Source organism: Carcharodon carcharias, chromosome 6 (genome assembly GCF_017639515.1).
Source record: "Carcharodon carcharias isolate sCarCar2 chromosome 6, sCarCar2.pri, whole genome shotgun sequence".
NCBI lineage: Eukaryota > Metazoa > Chordata > Chondrichthyes > Lamniformes > Lamnidae > Carcharodon > Carcharodon carcharias.
The window spans coordinates 110488740-110509977 of NC_054472.1; the positions used below are offsets into that span (position 1 = coordinate 110488740).

Here is a 21238-nt window from a genome sequence, read left to right on the forward strand (position 1 = left end):
TCTGACATAAGCTTATGGATGATATTGAGGAGGGATAGCATATTGGTGAGAAAGATGATGGGGTAGTGGGAGTAATAATCTTTTGTGTGACTTGGTGGGGCAAGAAGAGAAGCCAAAATGCTGATTTTAGTTTGACAGGTTGGAAAGGAGAGCAGTCTCATTGGCCGGTCAATGGAGGAGAGATGATAGAAGAGGATTGTTTAACCTTAACGTTACCGAAAGCTGCTGAGAGGCCAAGGGGGCAATGTAGGATAACAGATCATAGACCGAGTCCAATAGTGACAGAGGTCAGTGTTGGTGGGCAGAACAGAAGTTGGACGAAAGAAATTCGAACATAATTCAACCAAATTCAGCAACAATTTTTAAAACCTTTTTCTCAAGGTGTGGATGTTGCTGCCAAGGCCAGCAACTTTTTTAAAATTCATTCACGGGATGTGGACTTCACTGGCTGGACCAGCATTTATTGCCCATCCCTAGTTGCCCTTGAGAAGGTGATGGTGAGCTACCTCCTTGAAACGCTGCAGTCCATGTGGTGTCGGTACACCCACAGTGCTGTTAGGGAGTTCCAGGATTTTGACCCCGTGAAAGTGAAGGAGCCCGGATGGTGAGAGATTTGGAGGGGAACTTCCAGGTGGTGATGTTTCTATCTATCTGCTGCCCTTGTCCTTCTAGATGGCAGTGGTTGTGGGTTTGGAAGGTGCTGTCGAAGGAGCCTTGGTGAATTCCTGCAATGCATCTTGTAGATGGTGCACATGCTGCTACTGAGAGTAGGTGGCGGAGGGAGTGAATGTTTGTGGATGTGGTGCCAATCAAGCAGGCTGCTTTGTCCTGGACGGTGTTAGAATTCTTTAGTGTTGTGGGAGTTGCACTAATCCAGGCAAGTGGGGCCTAATGCACTCCTTTAATTTCCCATGTCATGGTGGTGATGAACCACTCTTTCTTAAACTGCTGCAGTCCACGTGGTGAAGATGAGCCCACAGAGTTAGGTAGGGAGTTCCAGGATATTGATCTAATAATTAAGGATTGGCAATATATGTCCCAAATCAAGATGCTGAGGGACTTGGGAAGCTTAGAAATAATGATGTTCCCATGTTCCTATTACCCTTGCCCATCCAGGTGGTGGAGGTTGCAAATTTTGGAGTTGCCACCAAAGAAGAATTGCTGAGTTGCTACAGTACATTTTATATAAGGTATACACTGTAGATGTGGCACCCTGGTGATTGAATGGGCAAATGTTTAGGCCAGTAGACGATATGATGATCAATAGGACACATTTATCTTGGATGTTGTCAAGCTTCTTGAGTTTTGTTGTAACGGCACCCATCCAGGCAAATGTAGAGTATTCCATCACGCTCTTGACATGCATCTTGTGGGTGATCAGGACATCAGGAAGTGGACTGCTTGCTGCAGAATACCTAGCCACTAACGTATCCTAGTTGCAATGGCATTTATTTGGTTGGTCCAGTTGAGTCTCTGGTCGATGGTGACACCCACCCCCCACCAAGAATGTTGATGATGGGGGACAATTGAATGTCATGGGGAGATCATTACATTCTCTCTGGTTTAAGATGATCATTGCCCAGCACTTGTGTGGCGCAAATGTTGATTACTTCTGATCACCTAAGCCTGGATGTTGTCCAGATCTTGCTACATATGGGTGTGGATTGCTTCATTACCTGAGAAATTGTTAATGTAGCTGAATTCTGTGCAACCCCCATGCCTCACCTTAGAGGGAAGATTATTGATGAAACAGTTGATGATATCTATGTCTAAGACAATGCCCTGAGGAAATACTACAGGGATGATCTGGGGCTGTGATCAGGAAATACTGCAGGGATGATCTGGGGCTGGGATCATTGACCTCTAACAAACGCAATCATCTTCCTTTGTGCCAAGTATGATTCTAACCACTGAGTGTCCACCACACAGACAACCACCACCGCCCCCCCCCCCAACCACCTCTCCTGTTTCCATGATGAGTTTTAGTAGAGCTTCATGGTACCACATTGGTCAAATGCTGACTCGTTTTCAAAGGCAGCCTCACCTCTGGAATTCAGCCCCTGTATCCATGTTTAGACCAAGATTGTAGTGAGATCTGGAGCAAAATGGTTCTGGTGGAACCAAATCGTCAGAAAGCAGGTTATTGGTGAGCAAGTGCTGCTTGACAACCTGACTTTCACTTTACTGATGACCAGGAGTAGGTTGTTAGGTTGTCAATTGGCTAGATTGGATTTGTCCTTTATTTTGTGGAAGGGATATACCTAAGCAGTTTTCCATAAATAAATTGTACGCAAGATCCACTCAAATTTCTTGAAGGAGCTAAGATGGGAACTGCACCAGAAAATCAGAGCATTTAAGGAAGAGGTGAGAGAACATTTGATCAGGTCAATAGTGGCTGAGGCTTTGTGATAGCATAGGTAGACCCGAAGAGAAAAAGTTGGAAGTTGAAGAATGAATTTGTAGAAGATGCAAAAGCTTTTTTTGGGGGGGGGGGGGGGTGGGGGGGGTGTTGGGAATCATGCGATTAGCGGAGTAGGGTATGGGTGGTAAATATACAAGAAAATGGCCAAGAATCACCTTTTTTATTCAAAAGGTGGGATTGAAGAAGTAGAGAGAAATCCTGAGATCAAGTAAGTGGCCATTGGTGTGAGCATGGGTTTGTGAAGGGTAAAATTGACTGCAAATGTGAAGATGGTAAAGTAGAGGACTTTAGTCAGGCTCCCCACCCTGTTTTTTTCATGTTTGTTGACATAACACGTGATATGTGAATGTGAGTTGTTTACGTTGATCTAGGGAATCTTCATGAATATTATGTTTTTCTCTCCAGGTTGAAAAGTAAACTGAATAAAGGGGGAGCAGTAGAAAATTTCATTCATTCCTTAGAACAGCTCAGTAATCCAGACTTGCTCTTTAAGGTAATATTCAGGATTCAGCCACTTCTTAAGAATAGTTCATACCGTACAAATCAATAACAAAACAAATTTTTGTTCTTTAAAAGGACTGGGGTAACGAGTTCGAGAATCAACTAGAGAAGAAAGTGAAAGATAAAAAGCTTCTGAAAAAAATGTATGATGAAATGTACACAAGTTTAGCATCTTTGCATTCTCCAGGAATTGGCACATTCAGGACAAGATATGCTAAGGTTTGTGAAAGTTAATCAGTTCATTTTATGTCCAAAAAATCAAGTTGGAAGCTATTCTTTCACTTCTGGAATTGGATCTGATTGGGGAAAGAGCTATTATTTTGTTTTTATTGTTTTATTCCCTACATCTGATCTTGGCCTCAATACATTGGTCAACTATTGCTGCCAGGACTAGTGCCCAAATGCTGAAGCAACATTTACAGTTACCTGTCTGTCAATCAATTTGATGGAGAGGAAACTCTGAGGGCAAAGTAGTGTTGGCTACCTGTAAGATCCCTGCTTCATCCATCCAGCAAATGGTGTTAAAGATAAAAATTTAAGATGGGTTAAAAAGTTTAATCCAAATGTTGGTGATCCTGAGAAGATAGATTGTACCCAGCAGGGTTCACATTTAGAAAGTTCCAAACAAATCTAACTACATTTCCATCTGTCTTATGTGGTCAGTTGGTCATGAATGATATAATTTCTCAACATCCTAACAGTATCTTTTGGTTTCTAGAATTCATCATTATACATTATATTTCCCCCTCTCCCTGCTTTGTCAGTCTTCCTTCTTTCCCTCATCCTTTCAGAAGGTGTTAAAGTTTTTTTCTGCTATGGTTCCATTGGTATCAGGCATCCAGGTACCCCAAGTGGGGTGAGCCTAGACTTTGAATGTCATCCATCGATTTGACTATAGGAGGCATCACAGCCAAGTCCAGTCCTGCCCCATTCAATGTATACATGTGCCAATGTTTAATAGGGATTGTTAGATTGAAATTGGGAGCTGAAATTGGGAGCAGAACCTTGTGCATACCTTTCCTCTCCCCACCCCAGGAGTGATCAGGCTTATTGTAGCATCTTTAATCATCTAATTCAGCACAGGCTAGAGACTAAACCTTGTATCTCTGTGATTTGCGTGACTGAATTTAAACTATATATGGACTTAGTAATTAGTTTTATTCATTTTTGAAAGTATGGCAGGTATTAATTTCAGATCTAAAGGCACTTTAGAATTGTTGTGTCTGCCTTTACCTTCTTGACCTGTACAACCAGAACGTATTTAGTTATGTTTCACAGTTGTGTGTACTAAAAGGCATTATCTTCTGTCATCATGCTTTTAAAACTTCAGATGTTCAAAACGGGTTTTGATCAATATTTTGGAAAAGGAGGCTCAAAACTACTGGACATGGATTTAAAAACATTTAATGAAGCAAAGAAGGAAATCCTGGAAAGCCTAAGCACAGAACGGTTGGAGCCACCTGGGAACCTGAAAGAGTACTCACCATGGTTGAGCGAATTCAAGCCAGAGTATCTAAGGAATGAGTTAGAAATTCCTGGTAAGTTACATCCTCTTAACCTGACACACCATTCTTTCAATTGTTTATTACTTTTCTTTTTAGTTTATCTCTATAACTTTGCTAAAAGTAACTTTTGTAATGCCTTTATGAATATTGACTGGAGAATGACAAAAATGCACTTCCTGTTGCATGTTTGCTCAAATATTGAGAGCTTGCCAAGTTTTTAATCTTTAAAGATTAAAAGCTATAGTTTTCTTCAACAATACTCAAATAATTTAATACTTAAAGGGAATATTGTCCCTTTGTTCCAAGAGGAGTATTTTTTATGATCCTGGTCATCTTGCAACCCTGTTTCACACTATTATTTTCTTTCTCTGTATAATTTTAATAAAGAGTTCATGCGATCTGAAGGGGAAATTAAAGCAAAGAAATTAACTGATAGGTGGTTCACTGATCTTAGGCCATTGTTGCTGATGACACCACCTCAGACACCCATTGCGACATGCAATGTGTTTACAATCAGCATAATCACTTATGACGTTTCCTACAACTGGTGGCATTTTAGAGGAAGAAAACTAGTGGGAGTTATACATTTTCCAACAGAAAAGAAGGAAGTATTTTCTGGTGATGTGGTCTTCTGTAAGCATTGATGTAAGGAGCGACTTGGCCAAGGCCTAGCAGTAGATTACTTGCCAACCCTGTCAGTTTTGTTGATAGGGTGGAAGACATTAAAAAGTGGGGGAGATGGTGGCATAATGGTAATGTCACTGGGTTAGTAATCCAGAGAGACAGACTGATGCTCTGGGCACATGGGTTCAAATTCCACCATGGCCACTGGTGGAATTTAAATTCAGTTGATTAAAAAAAAACTGGAATGGAACTACTATCAGTTGTCATTTGGTTCACTAATACCCTTTAGGGAAAGAAATCTGCTGTTCTCTCCTGATCAGGAGAGCAATGTGATTAATTCTTAAATGCCCTCTGAAATGGCCTAGCAAGCCATTCAGTTCAAGGGCAACCAGGGATTGGCAACAAACGGTGGCCTTGCCATCGATGCCCACATCCCATGAAAGAATAAAAACAGAGGAATTCGAAAGTTTGAGAAAATAAATAACATCCAAAAAGCCTTTTTTTTTTCATTTAGATGAAGAAACTGAAATAAATCAGTCATCAATGACAATGTTTTTCCCCATCTAGGACAGTATGATGGTAAATCCAAGCCGATGCCAGAATACCATGCGCAAATCACAGGATTTGATGAAAGGGTACGAACTATTTTAAATTTTTAATTATCTGCAAACAAATTTTGATTAAATTAGTGGGGGGGGGGGGTGTGGTTTGAGGAAATTGTAATGCATGCAGTGATCCTACCTCATTAAAGATTGCTAAAGTATTGGAAACTGTTCCGAGCACACAACCACAGCTGCTAGAACTGAAACATAAACAGACATTTCTGGAAACACTCAACAGTCAGGCAGCATCTGTAGAGAGATCAGCTGAGTTAATATTGGGACTAGTTAATACTGGGACTAGTTTTTTTGTTACAAATTGGTTAATGGCCTCTTCAACCAGGTTAGATAAAAGGAAGACAAGTGCAAATCAATCCTTTGGCAGCGCATACTCAGCTTTTATATTCCAAGTATTTTATATTTATATCTTTGTAATGTACTCTGAAAACTTCAATATTTTACCATGTACTTGTAGCAGTATTACTGAAATCCTCAAAGGAACCTGCACTTTGTGCTGTATGACCTGGTTGTACCTATATAGTGTATCTAGGTTCAAGCCTCACGTACATTTTATCTTTCACTGTTGTCATTTTATCTGAGCACCACATATAAATGTATGCCTCATATAAAAGAAATATAAAACTGATAATGTAAGTGAGATAGTGCACTACTATGCTGGTAAGCTTTTTTTGTGACCTCCTGTTTACAGTCGTTCAGTTGCACTGAGCTGAAATGTGTTCAGGAACTATTTTTAATTAGAAACATAACTTTTATATCAGAATTGCAATAGTTGAATTAACAATTCAAGTAATAAAGAATCAAGACACCTTAATGAGAAAGCCTCACTTGCAATTTGCAGCTAATACTTAATTTTAGAATTATTGTGAGGTAACAATCTAAATGTAAAACCTTTGCAGAGTCAGTAGTAGGTATGATCATGTCCCAGATTCAATACCACATTCTATTCATGCAAGCACACTTTCACTGCAATTTTAATAATATGAATGTATTTTAATTACTGCCTCCATAATTTTACCTAGATAAAAGTTATGAGTTCTATAAGGAAGCCAAAACGCCTGATAATTCGTGGCAATGATGAAAAGGAATATCCTTTCCTTGTGAAGGGTGGTGAAGATTTACGGCAAGATCAGCGAATCGAGCAACTCTTTGACATCATGAATATTATCCTTTCTCGGGATGCAGCTTGCAGTCAAAGAAGCTTGCAACTGAAGACTTATCAAGTCATTCCTATGACATCTAGGTACAGCAATTAAATTAAATCAAAAATGGTTATTCTTGGAAATTGACAGTCATTCTAACAATACCAAGCATCAGTTCTGAATAATTGAAATTAAACATCTGCTGAATGACCCCATATTTATCCTGAGGGACATTAATACCATCAGATCAGTCAGAATGATGCTTTTCCACAGTAAACTTGTATCACCCCTTTGGTTGTGGAAATTTTCACGAATAACTGAAATGTCCTGACTTAAATGTATAGATATTTTGGAGTAGGTTGGTTTCCTCCTTTTGTGACAGTGGTTTAAATCTCACCTTAATTCAACCCTTTTGTAAAGTGAAGTATGTTTTTTCTTAAATATTCTTTATCTTTCCAAAAATATATTTCTTAAGAAACACAGGCAAAAATCTGCTTCCTTGAAATGTACACTTAAATATTGCATTAAGTGTGAATACAATTATATTTTGTTTTTTATTCATTTTACGGGATGGCTAGGCCAGCAATTATAGCCCATCCCTACTCGCCCTTGAGAACTGAGTGGCCATTTCAGAGGGCATTTAAAGCCAACCGCATTGCTGTAGTCTGGAGTCACATGTAGGCTAGACCAGGTAAAGGACATTAGTGAACCAGATGGGTTTTTTACGACAATCAACAATGATTTCATTTAATTCCAGATTTTTTATTAAATTCAAATTCCACCATCGCAGATTCAAACCCGGGCCCCCAGAGCATTACCCTGAGTCTCTGGATTCCTAGACCAGTGACAATACCACTTTGCTGCCACCTTCCCCCTCATTACTGCAATCTTCAAATCATTTTTTATAGTAATTTCAATAAGAGTTCTTAGCAACTCAATCATCAGTGGGATTACTTGCCATTTTATTTGTTTTCATCCCTTTCCACAAACCTTTCATCACCAGTTCTCCTTAATTAAGGCAGCTGGAGTAGTTTACAATGTGGCAGAATAGAAAAATACCTTGGTTCAAGTGGGTTGAGATAGACCATGGTAGTTTCTCCTTTTGCTTTCTTCATCCCAGTTTGATCTGGTGATCCAAAGAATAGCAGTAAAAATACTCACCCAGCAGATTTCAGTTGAAGACAGCTGCATTGGGATTTAAAATGCAACAGCTTAGCTAGGAGCTGAGCATGCCACTGCTTGTGAGATCCTTGTTTATCTATAGGAAAAGATACCCTTTATTTCCTATTTATAATCAAAACATAAACATAAGTATAAAGACCACATTTATGATTTCATTACAAATATTGAACAGAGGAAGCCTTCCATAGTGTGGTGTTTCCAGAGCTTTTGTATTTCTGAAATAGTATAAATGTATGATAACTAGATTTTCCTTTTCAATCAACCCACATATTTAGAGCTTCAAAAATTTACCTGATGTATTTACTAATGTTGATGTTATATAGCAGAAAACATTCTAAACAGCATATAATTTTTATGACATTTCATAAATAATAATTGTTATTTTTCTCTTAAGACTTGGTTTGATAGAATGGCTAGACAACACGTGCGTAGTCAAGGATTTTCTTTTAAGCAACATGACTGACGATGTACACAAAAGGTAATGTTCAAAATGATCAGATGCAGCCCCAAATGCAAAGCACAAAGGTAGTTAAGAACAAAGTCACTCTATGGGATAAAAGTCATGACAGGTCCATGAGATAGGACATGAGATGGAATTTAGTGCATTGAATTGAGAATAAATGCTTTAGGTGATCCAAGCAATAAGTTTTACTGCATCATTTTAATTTGCACTTGTGTGCTAGAATTCCTAACCCAAATCTTTTGCGCCTTAATTTTCTGTGGCAGGACATCTAACTTGTCATTGTTAGGGTTTTTAAACTTTTTGTGTGGGAAGTTGCTGAAAATGTGAGGGGATAATGAGCTGGTTTTTGCGGTCAGCGGCGAAGCAATGGTGGTCGCCGCTGATCTCGAACAAAGCTTCCCACAGAGATATAACAACCTCTGTGGCAAGGATTTCAACTTTGCCAATGCAGTTTGAATCTGGCATCAAGTCGAGGTGATCGTCAGACATCCAGCAATAGTGATGTCAGCAAGCAGGGTAAGCAGCTGAAGTATTTTCACAGACAGCTAACCAGGAAGTTTAAAAACACTGATTATACTTCGTTACCAATTTAATTTTTCAGATAGCAAAATAAATTATGATGATTAGATTAAGATAGAAGTTAAAATATCAGAAACAAACTGTAGAACATTACTTTAAAAATATGTGGAATTTTTTCTACCATACTGGGAAATCTGATATTCTGCAAATATAAATTTAGCATTTCAGAACCAGTGAGAGTGTTTAGCAGTAATTATGAACTTAGTACACTGTCAAAAATGCAGTTACACCTCATTCAACAGATGTAACTTTTTCAAGGGTTTTTAAACAAAACTAATGGCATAAAAGTAGGTGTTTTCACCAGTTTATTGATTATTTAAAGTTTCCTGTGGGATCTCAACAGTGCACCCTCTAGCAGAACTTGGAAGGTGCAAGTTTAGGTTGGGTGGAGGAACAAAGGGATCTTGGAGTATAAATACATCAATAACTAAAAGTTGCGCCATAGTTAGCAAGATCCTTTTGTTTTTAAAAAAAAGAGCAAATCAAGCACTAGGCTTTATTTTTGGAAGAATAGAACTGAAAAGTAGGGATGTTATGCTAAACATGTATTGAACCTTGGGATGTAATCATCGCAGATTTGCACTAAGTACGGTAGCAGGCAGGTAAAACAACATTTTACCGGCCAGCCGCAATGGCGGCTTCTCGCATCGTGTTCCCCCAAACCCAGCGTATTAATTAAACATTCCTAGGAATGCATAATTCCTGTTTCCATGGTGGGCCTGCTCCAATTTGCCCACCTCGCCAGCTCCTTGCTGCTTCATTATGTCAGATGTCAAGTTTAAAGTCCAGCCACGCACATATCTCTCACTGCTTCCAGCCCAGGATGGCTGCAAATAAGACATGGCCCAAACAGCAAGAAGACTGCAGCCCCCAGGTTTAGAGACCCTTAAGTGTCTTTTGGACACTGTGGAGGCCCACCGTGATGTCCTATACCCTCGCTCTAGCTGCAGGAGGGGCAGCCACTTTACCACTCCGGCTTGGGAGGCAATGGCAGTGGTGATCGGTCCCAATGCTGCATAGAAGAGGTTGGCCATCCAATGCAAATAGAGGATGAATGATCCATCTGTGCCGCCAGTGTAAGGCAGCCATCTCATCACTCTAAACTCACACACTCCAGCCCATAGAACATTCACTGGCATTTCACTCGCTGCTGCCTCAAGGGACATCACCACTCACTCTTTCTCACACACCCTCACATGTCCATCTGGCCTCAGCTGCTCTGGCGACTGCCTTCTCAGCCTTCATCACCTTGAGACCACTTGCACAGATCAACTTGTGCCCCCTCACAAACCCTGGGATACCTCCTTCCTCAGTACAGCCCTCACCCTGCAGCCTCTTCCCTTGCCTGAAACCACTTCTACCCCTTCCCCAAGCAAGCCTAGCCCTGCAGCCGTGCAAAGCCTTATGGCTGGTCTGGTAAGCAGAGACCTGCCTGTGAGCTCCCCCTAAAAATGATGTGGTGGTGTCTGCAAAGCCTGGTGCTGATGACTGCAAGTGCTACCTGAAGCAAGATAAGCAAACAAACCTCAAAGCCCCGAGCAAAGTGCAGCTCGCCAGGTGCACGTCACTTATGTGCAGTTGTGAAACACTTCGACGTGCAATCATGGGAAATGGGTCTAGCGGGCTAGCTTTATAATGATATGTAGATATATTACAATGAGGTTCCCTGCATCCAATGCCAGGTAACGCTGCCTGCCATCGACTGGCTGAGCGGACGATCACAAACTGGTTTCACGACGTCATGAAACCAATTTTTGGGCGCCTTGCCACAGTGTCCACTCACCGCCAAGCATGCCCAACGCCAGCGGGTACAAACGATTCTGCCCTTGGCTAGACCATACTTGGAGTACCTCGTGCAGCTCTGGTGGTCATGTTATAAAAAGGCTATCGAGGCACTAGAGAAGGTGCAGTTAAAATTTAATCAGGATTATACCAGAAATATGGGTGTATATATATCAGAAAAGGATGACAGGCTGGGCATCTTTCCTTTTTAAAAAAAAAGGCTGAGGGGTGACCTAAAATTATTAAACGTTTTGATAGAGAGCATACTCTTATTGTGAAAGCACATAACGAGAGGCCATCAATATAAAATAATCACCAAGAAATCCAATAGGGAATTTGGAAGAAATTTCTTTACCCAAAGAGTGGTGAGAATGTGGAACTCGCTACCGACAGCATTTAAGGGGAAGCTAAACAAGTATATGAGGGAGAAGGTGGTTACGATGGTAGATTTAGATGAGAAAAGATGGGAGGAGACTCGAGTGGAGCATGAGCACTATCATGGACTAGTTGGGCCGAATGACATTTGAACTTTGGATTCTTAGTCTTCTCTGCACATGTGCAAACTCCCCAAGTTGCTTTCCATTTCAGCGGAGTAGTGACAGTAAATGCTGACCATTTTGCTGCCATTACCATTGCAAGATGAGGGCCAGTGTTGCAGCAAGAGAAACTGGGCAGCTGGGATCGGAGTGATCAGGGCAAGCAACTGTGTATCTCCTGAACTAATCAAATTGGTGGATTGTGAAATTAACTGATCAAGGACTGAGAAAGAAGTCAATTAGATTGGGTGAATTCAATGTCAAATCAGGTACAGAAAGACCTGGAGGAAAAGAAGGATTGGGTTAAGAGACAGGAAGAAAAAAAAGAGGTGGAAAGGAGAAGTTTAAAAGTAAAATTTTAAATGTTATATTTTTTAAATCTCCAACAAAATTTAAAACCAGAAGCTGTCCTCACTTAAAGTAGCTAATTTTCCATGCAAAAGAGATTAACTGGTAGTAATTAACATTTATCACAAAGTGACAAAGTCAAAGTGTACTGAGACTCAGAACAAAAACAAAAATACCTGGAAAAACTCAGCAGGTCTGACAGCATCTGCGGAGAGGGATACAGTTGACATTTCAAGTCCATATGACCCTTCATCAGAACTAAGGCATATAGAAATGGGATGAAATATAAGCTGGTAGAGGGATGTGGGTGGGACAGGTAGAGCTCAATAGGGGTCCAGAGATAGGTGGAGGCCAAGATGAGACTGCCAAAGATTTCATCTCATTTCTATATGTCTTAATTCTGATGAAGGGTCATATGGACTTGAAACGTCAACTGTATCCTCTCCACAGATGCTGTCAGACCTGCTGAGTTTTTCCAGGTATTTTTGTTTTTGTTCTAGATTTCCAGCATCCACAGTATTTTGCTTTTATCTTAGTGTACTGAGACTGAATTGGACAAGTCAACTTCGTGGCAATTTTAGTTTGTATCCACCAGGCATTCAATGCATTTCAATGGTGAGACAGACAGCAAGATGCTGTTTTCCCACAAGTAATAACAGACTGGCATATCTCACAGCAGCTTTTGGATTTCCACATTTAACTGTACGTCTACCCTTGCCTGAAGTTGCTGTAGCATTTGTGTATAAATGATGGCAAGAGCCTCTTTACCATTATTTGGTAGCAAGTTATGGCTCAGTATTTTTGTCTATATAATTAACTGTTTAGCAGTATTTAGCTACTGTGCTTTTTAAGTGATGAATATTATGAAAATGTCCTTGAGTTTCACAATTTGACCACTAGGCCTGCCAATGTAATATATCAACTCCATTTAATAATAATAAAAATGTCTTTTTTTCAAATTTAAATGTTTTTATTTGTTCTGGCCATAAAAGCAATTTTTCCGAAAAGGTTTTGCAGAATAAGTCACATGTTTATTTCCATTTCTAAATTGTGCCAAGATCATCGGTACTCAAGGAGCAGTTTAATCAGTGGCTAAAAAGGATATCAGGATCAGGATCGAAGAGTGACATTGCCACCCAATATGGACTTATGTACAGGTGAGTAAAATTTGCCTTGGAATATAACTTTGACTTTTAAGCATTTTAGGTGCTTCAGTTGCTTTCAACCTAATATGCTGGCTTAGACTGTGTGACCTGATTAGCACTGCTTATGCTTAAATGTAGTCAAAGGAATATTTCAGAGGCAGACAATTGAAGCCCTATATCAATTAAGTAAGCCAAAAAAGAAGAAATACATAATGATTCCACTTATAAGGCATCGTTCAAACCATTACTTTGCCTCCAGGGATTTATAGATTAATTCTGAAGCAAAAAAAAATTGCAGTATTACATGGAGGGGGTGGGGGGGGCGGGGTGCAGTGGGGCTATGTGAATTAATCTTCCAGAGATCCAGCATCGTCATGAAGGGCCAAATGGCTTCCTTGTGTGCTGTAACCATTCTACAATTCTATAACTTCTGCATCAAGTAGTTAACTACCAGCCCTGTGCATAAGCTAATACATGATTGAGTCCAGATCTACCATAAAGGCCTGAAAATAGAATCAAGATATTTTTATTTAGTAAAGTATCAAGATAAAACTCCATCTTTCTGGTTGATCCTTCAAGTCAGAGCTTCAAAATGTCAGAAATGTACATGGTAGGTTATAAATGAGGATCAAGTGCAACAGATCTCTGTCTGCAGTTTTGGTTGATTATGCTCTCGTTGCACCTATTTATAGATATGTGAAATTAAAATCCACCTAGAACCCTTAGAATAAGGGGACAGGTGAAGTTGATTGATGAGGAAAAAGAAACTTTTCAGTAGTTTGGCAGATGAAGCTTGGTATTGATGCAAGGAGTCTGATTAGTGAATTAGACTAAGTAGCTTTAAATCCAATTCCAGTTTGCATTCAGTTGAGGGCATTAAAATAACCAGTACCAGCCTAAAGTGGCCCAGTTACTATGACAGTGTGAAGCTATGGTCAAGCCAGGATTGCAGGAAGAAATAACGAACCCCATTTGATGAGAGCACAAAAAATTCCTGCAGTTTAAACTTGTTACTCTAAAATAGGAAGTATTTGAAGTCTTAAAAGCTAATTACATCCACACGATACTATGCAGGGAGACTGTATTCAAAGTTTAAGGGGACGAGTTCTTTTGCGGCATGGATGCGCATACACAAACTAACCTCTTCTAAATTTCCTATTTTCCAAGGAAAATGTTGACAACTAATTTTGTTCTTTAAAAATTGTGCTTAATTCAGAAATGTTCATTTTTTTAAAATATTTAATCCAAAAATATCTTTGTGATGTTTTGCTGCCCCATGCAGCATTGTAAATCAAACCAGCTGATGTTGCTATAGCCTAAATAAAAATGCAGTATTAATTTTAAAAACTTTAGTAGAGTAGCTGTATTGAAGAGCTATAATGGTTTATTGTATAACTTTTAACACCTGAAAGGAAATCTCTTCTGGATTGCTACGGCGCACTATATGTCTCAAAGAAAGAGAAATGTCCCCATTTATTTTCAGTGTATAAATTTGCTGATCAGAGATATTTTTGGTGGAAGCGTGGTCAGATTTTCCTTCCTCCTTAATTCCCATTCTTTGTGGTCAAGAAGATTAGTGAGCCCTGGCCTCCTGTCAAGCATCTGCCAATGTTTTTTTTCTGAAAATGGCTTTGGGATGTGTTTAGCAGTACTTCATGCTTTGAATTCCCCTCCCTAACTGGGGCAGCAGTTGGCCTGTGATCTTTGAGTTTCCATGCTGGTACTGCTGAGACCAAAAATATTTTGTATGAATCTCATTAACTGAATCTCTCTGATTGCACTGGCAGAAGAAATGGTGGTGCCATCTCCAGGATTATCAGTAAACATTTTGCATAGAATTGTTCCCTTGCTTGACAAACATATTTTCAAATTTGATCCATTGGAATTATTAAGGTGTCTAATAATAGTTCGAAGTTTTCTCCTTACAGGAAAGCCAGTCGAACTGAAACAGTCAAAACTTTCAGAGACTGTGAGCGCACTTTACCACAAGATCTGTTAAGGTGAGTTAAGGCACTAAATATGAATAACTGATCATGTTTGTGCCATGATTGTCAATAACCTATGCAACACGTTTGAATGCCCTCATCACTGCTCCATTATTTAAGTTACAGTTACCTTGCTCTCCCAAATTAATTGTTTGCTGGTGGTTGATGAAGAATTCTATGTTCCTTTCCTATCAATTTCCTATTTTGTAGCTGGATGAGCCCTAATCTAAGACTAATGCTGCCTTAAAAGCTTTTTCAAACTGAGCCCAAAACTCCTATCCTCAGGTTTACAATGTCTTCTCTGTACCCATGTGATAGTATAGTCAAGCCTTACAGGTTAGAAGCCATGCTTGTCTATTCTTTGACAATTGAAACATTGGGTACAAGACTTTTCTTTTTATATACTTTAATTGGTGTGTTTAAAATGCAGTTGAATGGTGATTAGAAGGCTTGAGATCCGAGAGTTAAAATTCCATGAGCCAAGTAGCCTTTTCACATTCTTTGTATTTTGTTCTAAATAATTTTATGTGCATCTTAAATTTAATGCACTTTGTCAAAATAATTTTATGTGCATCTTAAATTTAATGCACTTTGTCATCAGAAAACTAAAATAAGCTATCAATGTTGCAGCCTACTGGTAATGAGTCAACAGAATGCAGCTCAACTGATTTGTTTCCAAGCAAATTGCCAAAGTTTTTATTAGAGTTATTATCAATCTAAAAGGGGCAAGTCACCAGCATGGAGTTATTGCATTTTTAGAAATTGTTGTGTGCCCATGTGAGCACCAAGAAGGTATGGGTCATTTTGTAGCATTCTTGACTGAGTCAGAAATCCAATCCAGGACTAGAACACATAACTTAGTTGGTAAACTAGTCAGACATTTCAGCATAATATTGAGGAAAAGCTGCAATGTCTTTCTGGTGGAACAGTAAACCAAAGCCATGTCTAACTGCTCAGGCGGTTATAAAAGATCACAAAAAGAACTGGTATCCTGACTAATATTTATTCCTTAACCAGCATTAAACTAGATTAATTGATCGCTTAGCTCATTTTCTATTTGTAGGAACTGGCTCTGCACAAACTGATTTCTAGAGTTGTCTTACAAAATAATAGTGCCATATTTGAAAGAAAGCTATTAATTTGGCTTTGAAGAACTTTGAACATCTTGAGGCAATGCAATTTCTTTTTCACATCAGCACTGTATCACATGTATATGCACATGGGGTCTGATAGTGCAGTTGTCCATGCTTGCAATAACAACAACTTGCAATTACACAGTGCCTTTAGCATAGTGAAACATCCCAAGGCATTTTGCAGGAGCGTTATAAAGCAAAACTTGATACTGAGCTAAATAAGGAGAGGTTAGGGCAGATAACCAAAAGCTTCATTCAAGAAGTAGGTTTTAGGAACATCTTAAAGGAGGAAAGCAAGGAGTGATTTAGGGAGGGAATTTCAGAGCTTAAGGCTGTGGCAGCTGCTGCAAATAGTGGAGTAATTGAAATCCAAGCTCCTCAAGGCCAGATTTGGAGGAGCGCATATATTTTGGCAGCTTGTAGGACTAGAGGAGATTACAAAGGCAGAGAGGGGCTAGGGCCATGGAGGGATTGTAAATGAGGATGAAATTTTAAAAATTGAGGCATTATTTAATCAGGCATGTGTAGGTCAATGAACACAAGGGTGATAGATGAACAGGCCTTGGTGCAAATTGGGATGGGCAGCAGAGTTTTGGATGATGTCAGGAATTAGAGTGTAGAACATGGGAGGCCAGTCAGGAGTGCTTTAGAATAGACCAGCCTAGAGGTAACAAAGGCACCATTTTGCACTTCTGTGTATTAAATTTCATCTGTCACATGTCCACCCATTCCTCCAACCTGTCCATGACCTCTTGATGTGTCTTATTTTCTAGGGCACTATAAATGCAAGTTTTGTATCATTTGCAAATTTTGAAATTGCACCCTTTACACCCAAATTTATGTCATTATTATAGATAAAGAAAAGGAATGGTCCCTTGGGAACCCCACTGTATACCTTTTTCTAGTCTGAAAATCCGTTCACCACTATTCTCTTTCCTGACCCTCAGCTAACTTTATATCCATGCTGCCACTATCCATTTTATTCCCTGTGCTTCAACTTTGTTGGCAAGCCTATTATGTAGCACTTCATGAAAAGCCTTTTGGAAGTCCATGTACATTGTATCAGATGCATTACCCTTATCAACCCTCTGTTATCTATCAAAAACCCAATCTGGTTAGTTGAACACAATTTTCCTTTAACAAATCCAGCTGGCTTTTAATTAATGCACATTTGTCCAAGTGGCTGCTAATTTTGCCCCGTATTATCATTTCCTAAAGCTCTCCGATCATTGAGGTTAAAGTAGTTGCCTGTAGTTGCTGGGTTTATCCTTACATCCTTTTTTGAACAAGCCCTCTTGCTCCACCCTTATATCTGAGGAGGGACTAGAAGACTATGGTCAGTATATTCGCAATTTCTACTGTTACGGTCAAGTGATATGCCTGTAAAGCTTATTGGGAGATGGACACTTGACTTTAAAAAGCAACATGGTTTATGGACACTGTACATTCACAAAATGGACTCAAGAGAGTCAGGTAACTTCTTTTGTTTCTGTACAGCCATGTCTGAACATATCTCTGGGACATTACTTAAAATGCAAATTGCCTTACCAGATGCTGATTGATTACCCCTCACTATTTCAGTGGAAGAGATTTAAAATGACAATGGCTATAATTGCTGGTCAGTGAAGATGAGATTTCACATTGTTAAGATGGATGTTATTTCTTTTATATTTTTTGGAATATGGTGATATTCTTTAAAGAAGGATGTGTATTTGTTTGTCCATTATTAATTAAACATGGGGGTAGGTTCATAGAGACAGCTTGTCTGTGAGAGCTGAGAGATGAAATGGTAAAGGTGCTAGATGTAAGCATTTGTAATGGGAGGCTATGGTGAAGTTGGATTTACAAGTAAATGGGTTGGGTTTTAAAATTAGCATTATGAGATAAGCAGGGACTTGACTTTTCAGCTGTTCAATTTCAAAGGGGAGTAAGGGACTTTTATAACTTACAAAGATTTCATAAGTAAACAAGGGAAGATTATTAAATTTTATTTGACCCAAAAGTGAAGGCAATAGGAAAACATGAAAGATTTTTATATTTTGGAAAAGTTGAGTTTAAAGAGATGCTTAGGACAATGGAATCTAAGATGAAAGGGGAAAAAGATATTTAAGGAAATATATTGAGCGAAGTTATGGTGGTATGTGGGGGGGATGTCCTGAGAGCAGATCTGCTGAGAAAGGGTGTGAAATCTGAAATAGCCATCCAGTGAGATCAGAAAAGTCTCTGGGCAGAATTTTCCCGTTGGCATGCAGGGACATGTCCGTGCGTAAAATGACGTGTGGTGAAGTTGGGCGAGCGTCCCAATGTCACCGCATGCCATTGTGATACTTCGCTGGGTGGGCATGCAATGATGTCCGACACATGCCCGCCATTAATTAATGGGCCATGGGCCACTTGAGGCCCTTGACGCACCAATCAACGCCGATTTTTTTGGCACCTGTGCAAAGTCCAGGTCGGTGCAACAGGCAGGCGGGTAGGACACCTCATTAACCTCATCCACAGGCAGGATAAGAGGGCTCACTGGGTCACGAGTGTACATAGTCAAATATTTATTTTTGAAAGTTTTTGAAACTTGCCTGTGTGATCTGCAGTACTTCAAAATGCATACGAGCTGCTTTTTCTGGACTCTTAACCTTAAGCTCAGCACTCTGCCGTGAGGAATCTTTTCTGGGCCTACAGGTTTCAGGAAACCTTCCCCTAGCCTGGGATTGTGAGCTGAACTGTCCACTGGAGGCAGCTCCTCTGAGGAGGAAGGAAGGGCTAAAAGGGGGAGGAGGCCAGAAGTGCACATTCAGCCTCCAGGGGAGCCACCTTTGGGAAGACAGGCGCAGGCACAAGGGGCGCAGGGTCAAGAGGTAGTCCAAGGTAGAAGGGGCTGCAGAAGACGTCACTATCCTGTTGCCAGGGTATACAGGCGGTGAAGCAGCTACCTCAATATGCCTGAGGTGCAGTGACGAAGGAGGCTCCATCTCTTAAGGGAGACAGTCAACTATATCTATCAGATGATAGGGCCTGAGATCTCTGCTAACTATGTGGGTGGACACCCCATGCCAGTGGTTCTGAAGGTCATAGCTGCCCACAACGTCTATGCCTCTGGCTCCTTCCAGGGGTTGGTGGGTGAACTTTACAGTGCCTCTCAATCAGCTGTCCACACTTGTGTCAAGCAGGGTTACAGATGCTCTGTTCAGGCGTGCATTGACCTTCATCCACTACCGTTGCGACCAGGCAAGCCAGGCACAGCGAGCCAGAGGCTTCGCGGCCATTGCTGACTTCCCCCGTGTCCAGGGTGCAATAGACTGCACACATGTGGCCATCAAGGCGCCAGCAGGTGAGCCCGGGGCCTTCGTCAACAGGAAGGGCTTCCACTCCATGAACGTGCAGATATTGTGTGATCACAGGATGCTGATTCTGCAAGTCTGCAAGGACCCAGGCAGCTCTCACAACACCTACATCCTCAGACACTCCCAGTGCTTCAGCCTGGCTGAATGGATGGCTGCTGGGTGACAAAGGCTATCCCCTCAGAAGGTGGCTCATGACGTCACTCCGCCATCCAAGAACAGAGGCTGACCAGCAGTACAATAGGAGCCACGCCTCCACAATGGCTGTGGTGGAGAGAACCATCAGCTTTCTCAAGATGCACTTCCAATGTCTGGACCGCTCAGAGGACGCACTCCAGTACCCCCCAGATCGTGTCTCGGTGATAGTGGTTGCATGCTGCTCTCTCCCCAATCTTGCGCTGGAAAGCGCGGGACACAGTGGACGATGATAATGTTGACGCAGTGGCTGCGGCTGCATACGATTAGTCCAGCTGTGAGTCCGAGGATGAGCATGCTCAGGGAAATGCTGAGGGGGTAGACGCTAACCCAGACATACTCCAGGGAAGCAGGAACACCTGGGAGGCTTTAATCCAATGAGCCTTCAGCTAGCCCACCACAGATGGATCTCCAGGACAAGCCTGTAAGCTTGATACTCAACACCTAAGTGCAAAATCTGCCAGGTTAGGAACAATCACTAAGGGCCTTTTTGATAAAGCTGAATGTCCAACAAAGCACATATTACAGTTTTGGAAACCATACACATGCAGAAGAAAAGAGGCACCCTCAGCCGTGGTGACATATCTGAATTTAATATGTCAAGCAAACCGATTTGTTCCAAAAAAATACAATAGTGTTACAAATCAAAACAAATCATAAGGACCTCATCTTGGTCCAACACAAAAGCACCAGTAAAAAACTCATGGAATGCCTAAGGTGCCTTATGTTTTCGTTTCCCAGTGCTACGTCTTGGTGCTGCCCCATCACTTGGAGTGGCTTCTGATACAGCCTGCTGACTCTGCTGTCCTGTTGGCCTTGATGATCTTGGCAGTTGTCCTCTGGTCAGTGGAGCCTGTGCTGGCCCCACCTGGGACGGAGTTGCCAGTTCCACAGCTGGCATCTCCCCAGTCGTCGCAGCCTCACTGGATGCCACGGTCACTGGGGAGAGTGGCGGAGGAGCTGCCGCACTCATCCGGAGCACCCTGAGAGGAGCCCACAGAGACGCCAGGCAGCTGCTGCGCCGACGTGAACTCGCTTCGGACCTCCCTGCTCACCATGGATGGATGGGCACTGAGCTGGGAAAATTGATGCCCAGACCATATCCCACATTGGCACTGACCAGCTGAGGTCAATGCCAATGTGAGGGTTTGCTGGTCAGAGCACATCCCCAGGAAGCCTTGATGGTTCTCCTGGAGTAGCCTCTCCATGAGAGTCGCCAATATCTCCATGGGGGTCGCGGCGCTTGGACATGTGGCTCATTGCTTTGGTGATCGGTCCACGTAGACTCCTCCACCATGGAGACCAAGCCAAGCATAGCCTCATGTATCTCCCCCAGATGCTCCCGTACACCTGGCTGCATTTCCTTGCACCTACTGCATCGCCAACAACTTCAGAGGCACAACATCAGACACCGACTAAAAACAGAATTACCTGGAAAAACTCAGCAGGTCTGGCAGCATCAGCGGAGAAGAAAAGAGTTGATATTTCGAGTCCTCATGACCCTTCGACAGAACTTGAGTTCGAGACCAAGAAAGAGTTGAAATATAAGCTGGTTTAAGGTGTTTGGGGGGGGGTGCGTGGGGGGAAAGAGAGAGAGAAGTGGAGGGGGGTGGTGTGGTTGTAGGCAAAAGCAGTGATAGAAGCAGATCATCAAAAGATGTCATAAACAACAGGACAAAAGAACACATAGGTGTTAAAGTTGGTGATATTATCTAAACGAATGTGCTAATTAAGAATGGAT

The 21238-nt window shown here is 41.2% G+C and overlaps 1 protein-coding gene across 7 annotated transcripts in view; it reads left to right on the forward strand.

Moving 5' to 3' along the window:
- Positions 1-21238, forward strand: part of prkdc (protein kinase, DNA-activated, catalytic subunit) — a 243012-nt gene that overhangs the window by 199109 nt on the left and 22665 nt on the right. For all 7 annotated transcript variants that reach the window (XM_041189174.1, XM_041189177.1, XM_041189175.1 and 4 more), the window contains 8 exons: positions 2828-2915; positions 2999-3142; positions 4254-4461; positions 5620-5687; positions 6692-6912; positions 8388-8471; positions 12760-12858; positions 14775-14846. In XM_041189174.1, coding sequence (XP_041045108.1) covers positions 2828-2915; positions 2999-3142; positions 4254-4461; positions 5620-5687; positions 6692-6912; positions 8388-8471; positions 12760-12858; positions 14775-14846 — 984 coding nt within the window. The remainder of the gene's footprint in view (positions 1-2827; positions 2916-2998; positions 3143-4253; positions 4462-5619; positions 5688-6691; positions 6913-8387; positions 8472-12759; positions 12859-14774; positions 14847-21238) is intronic.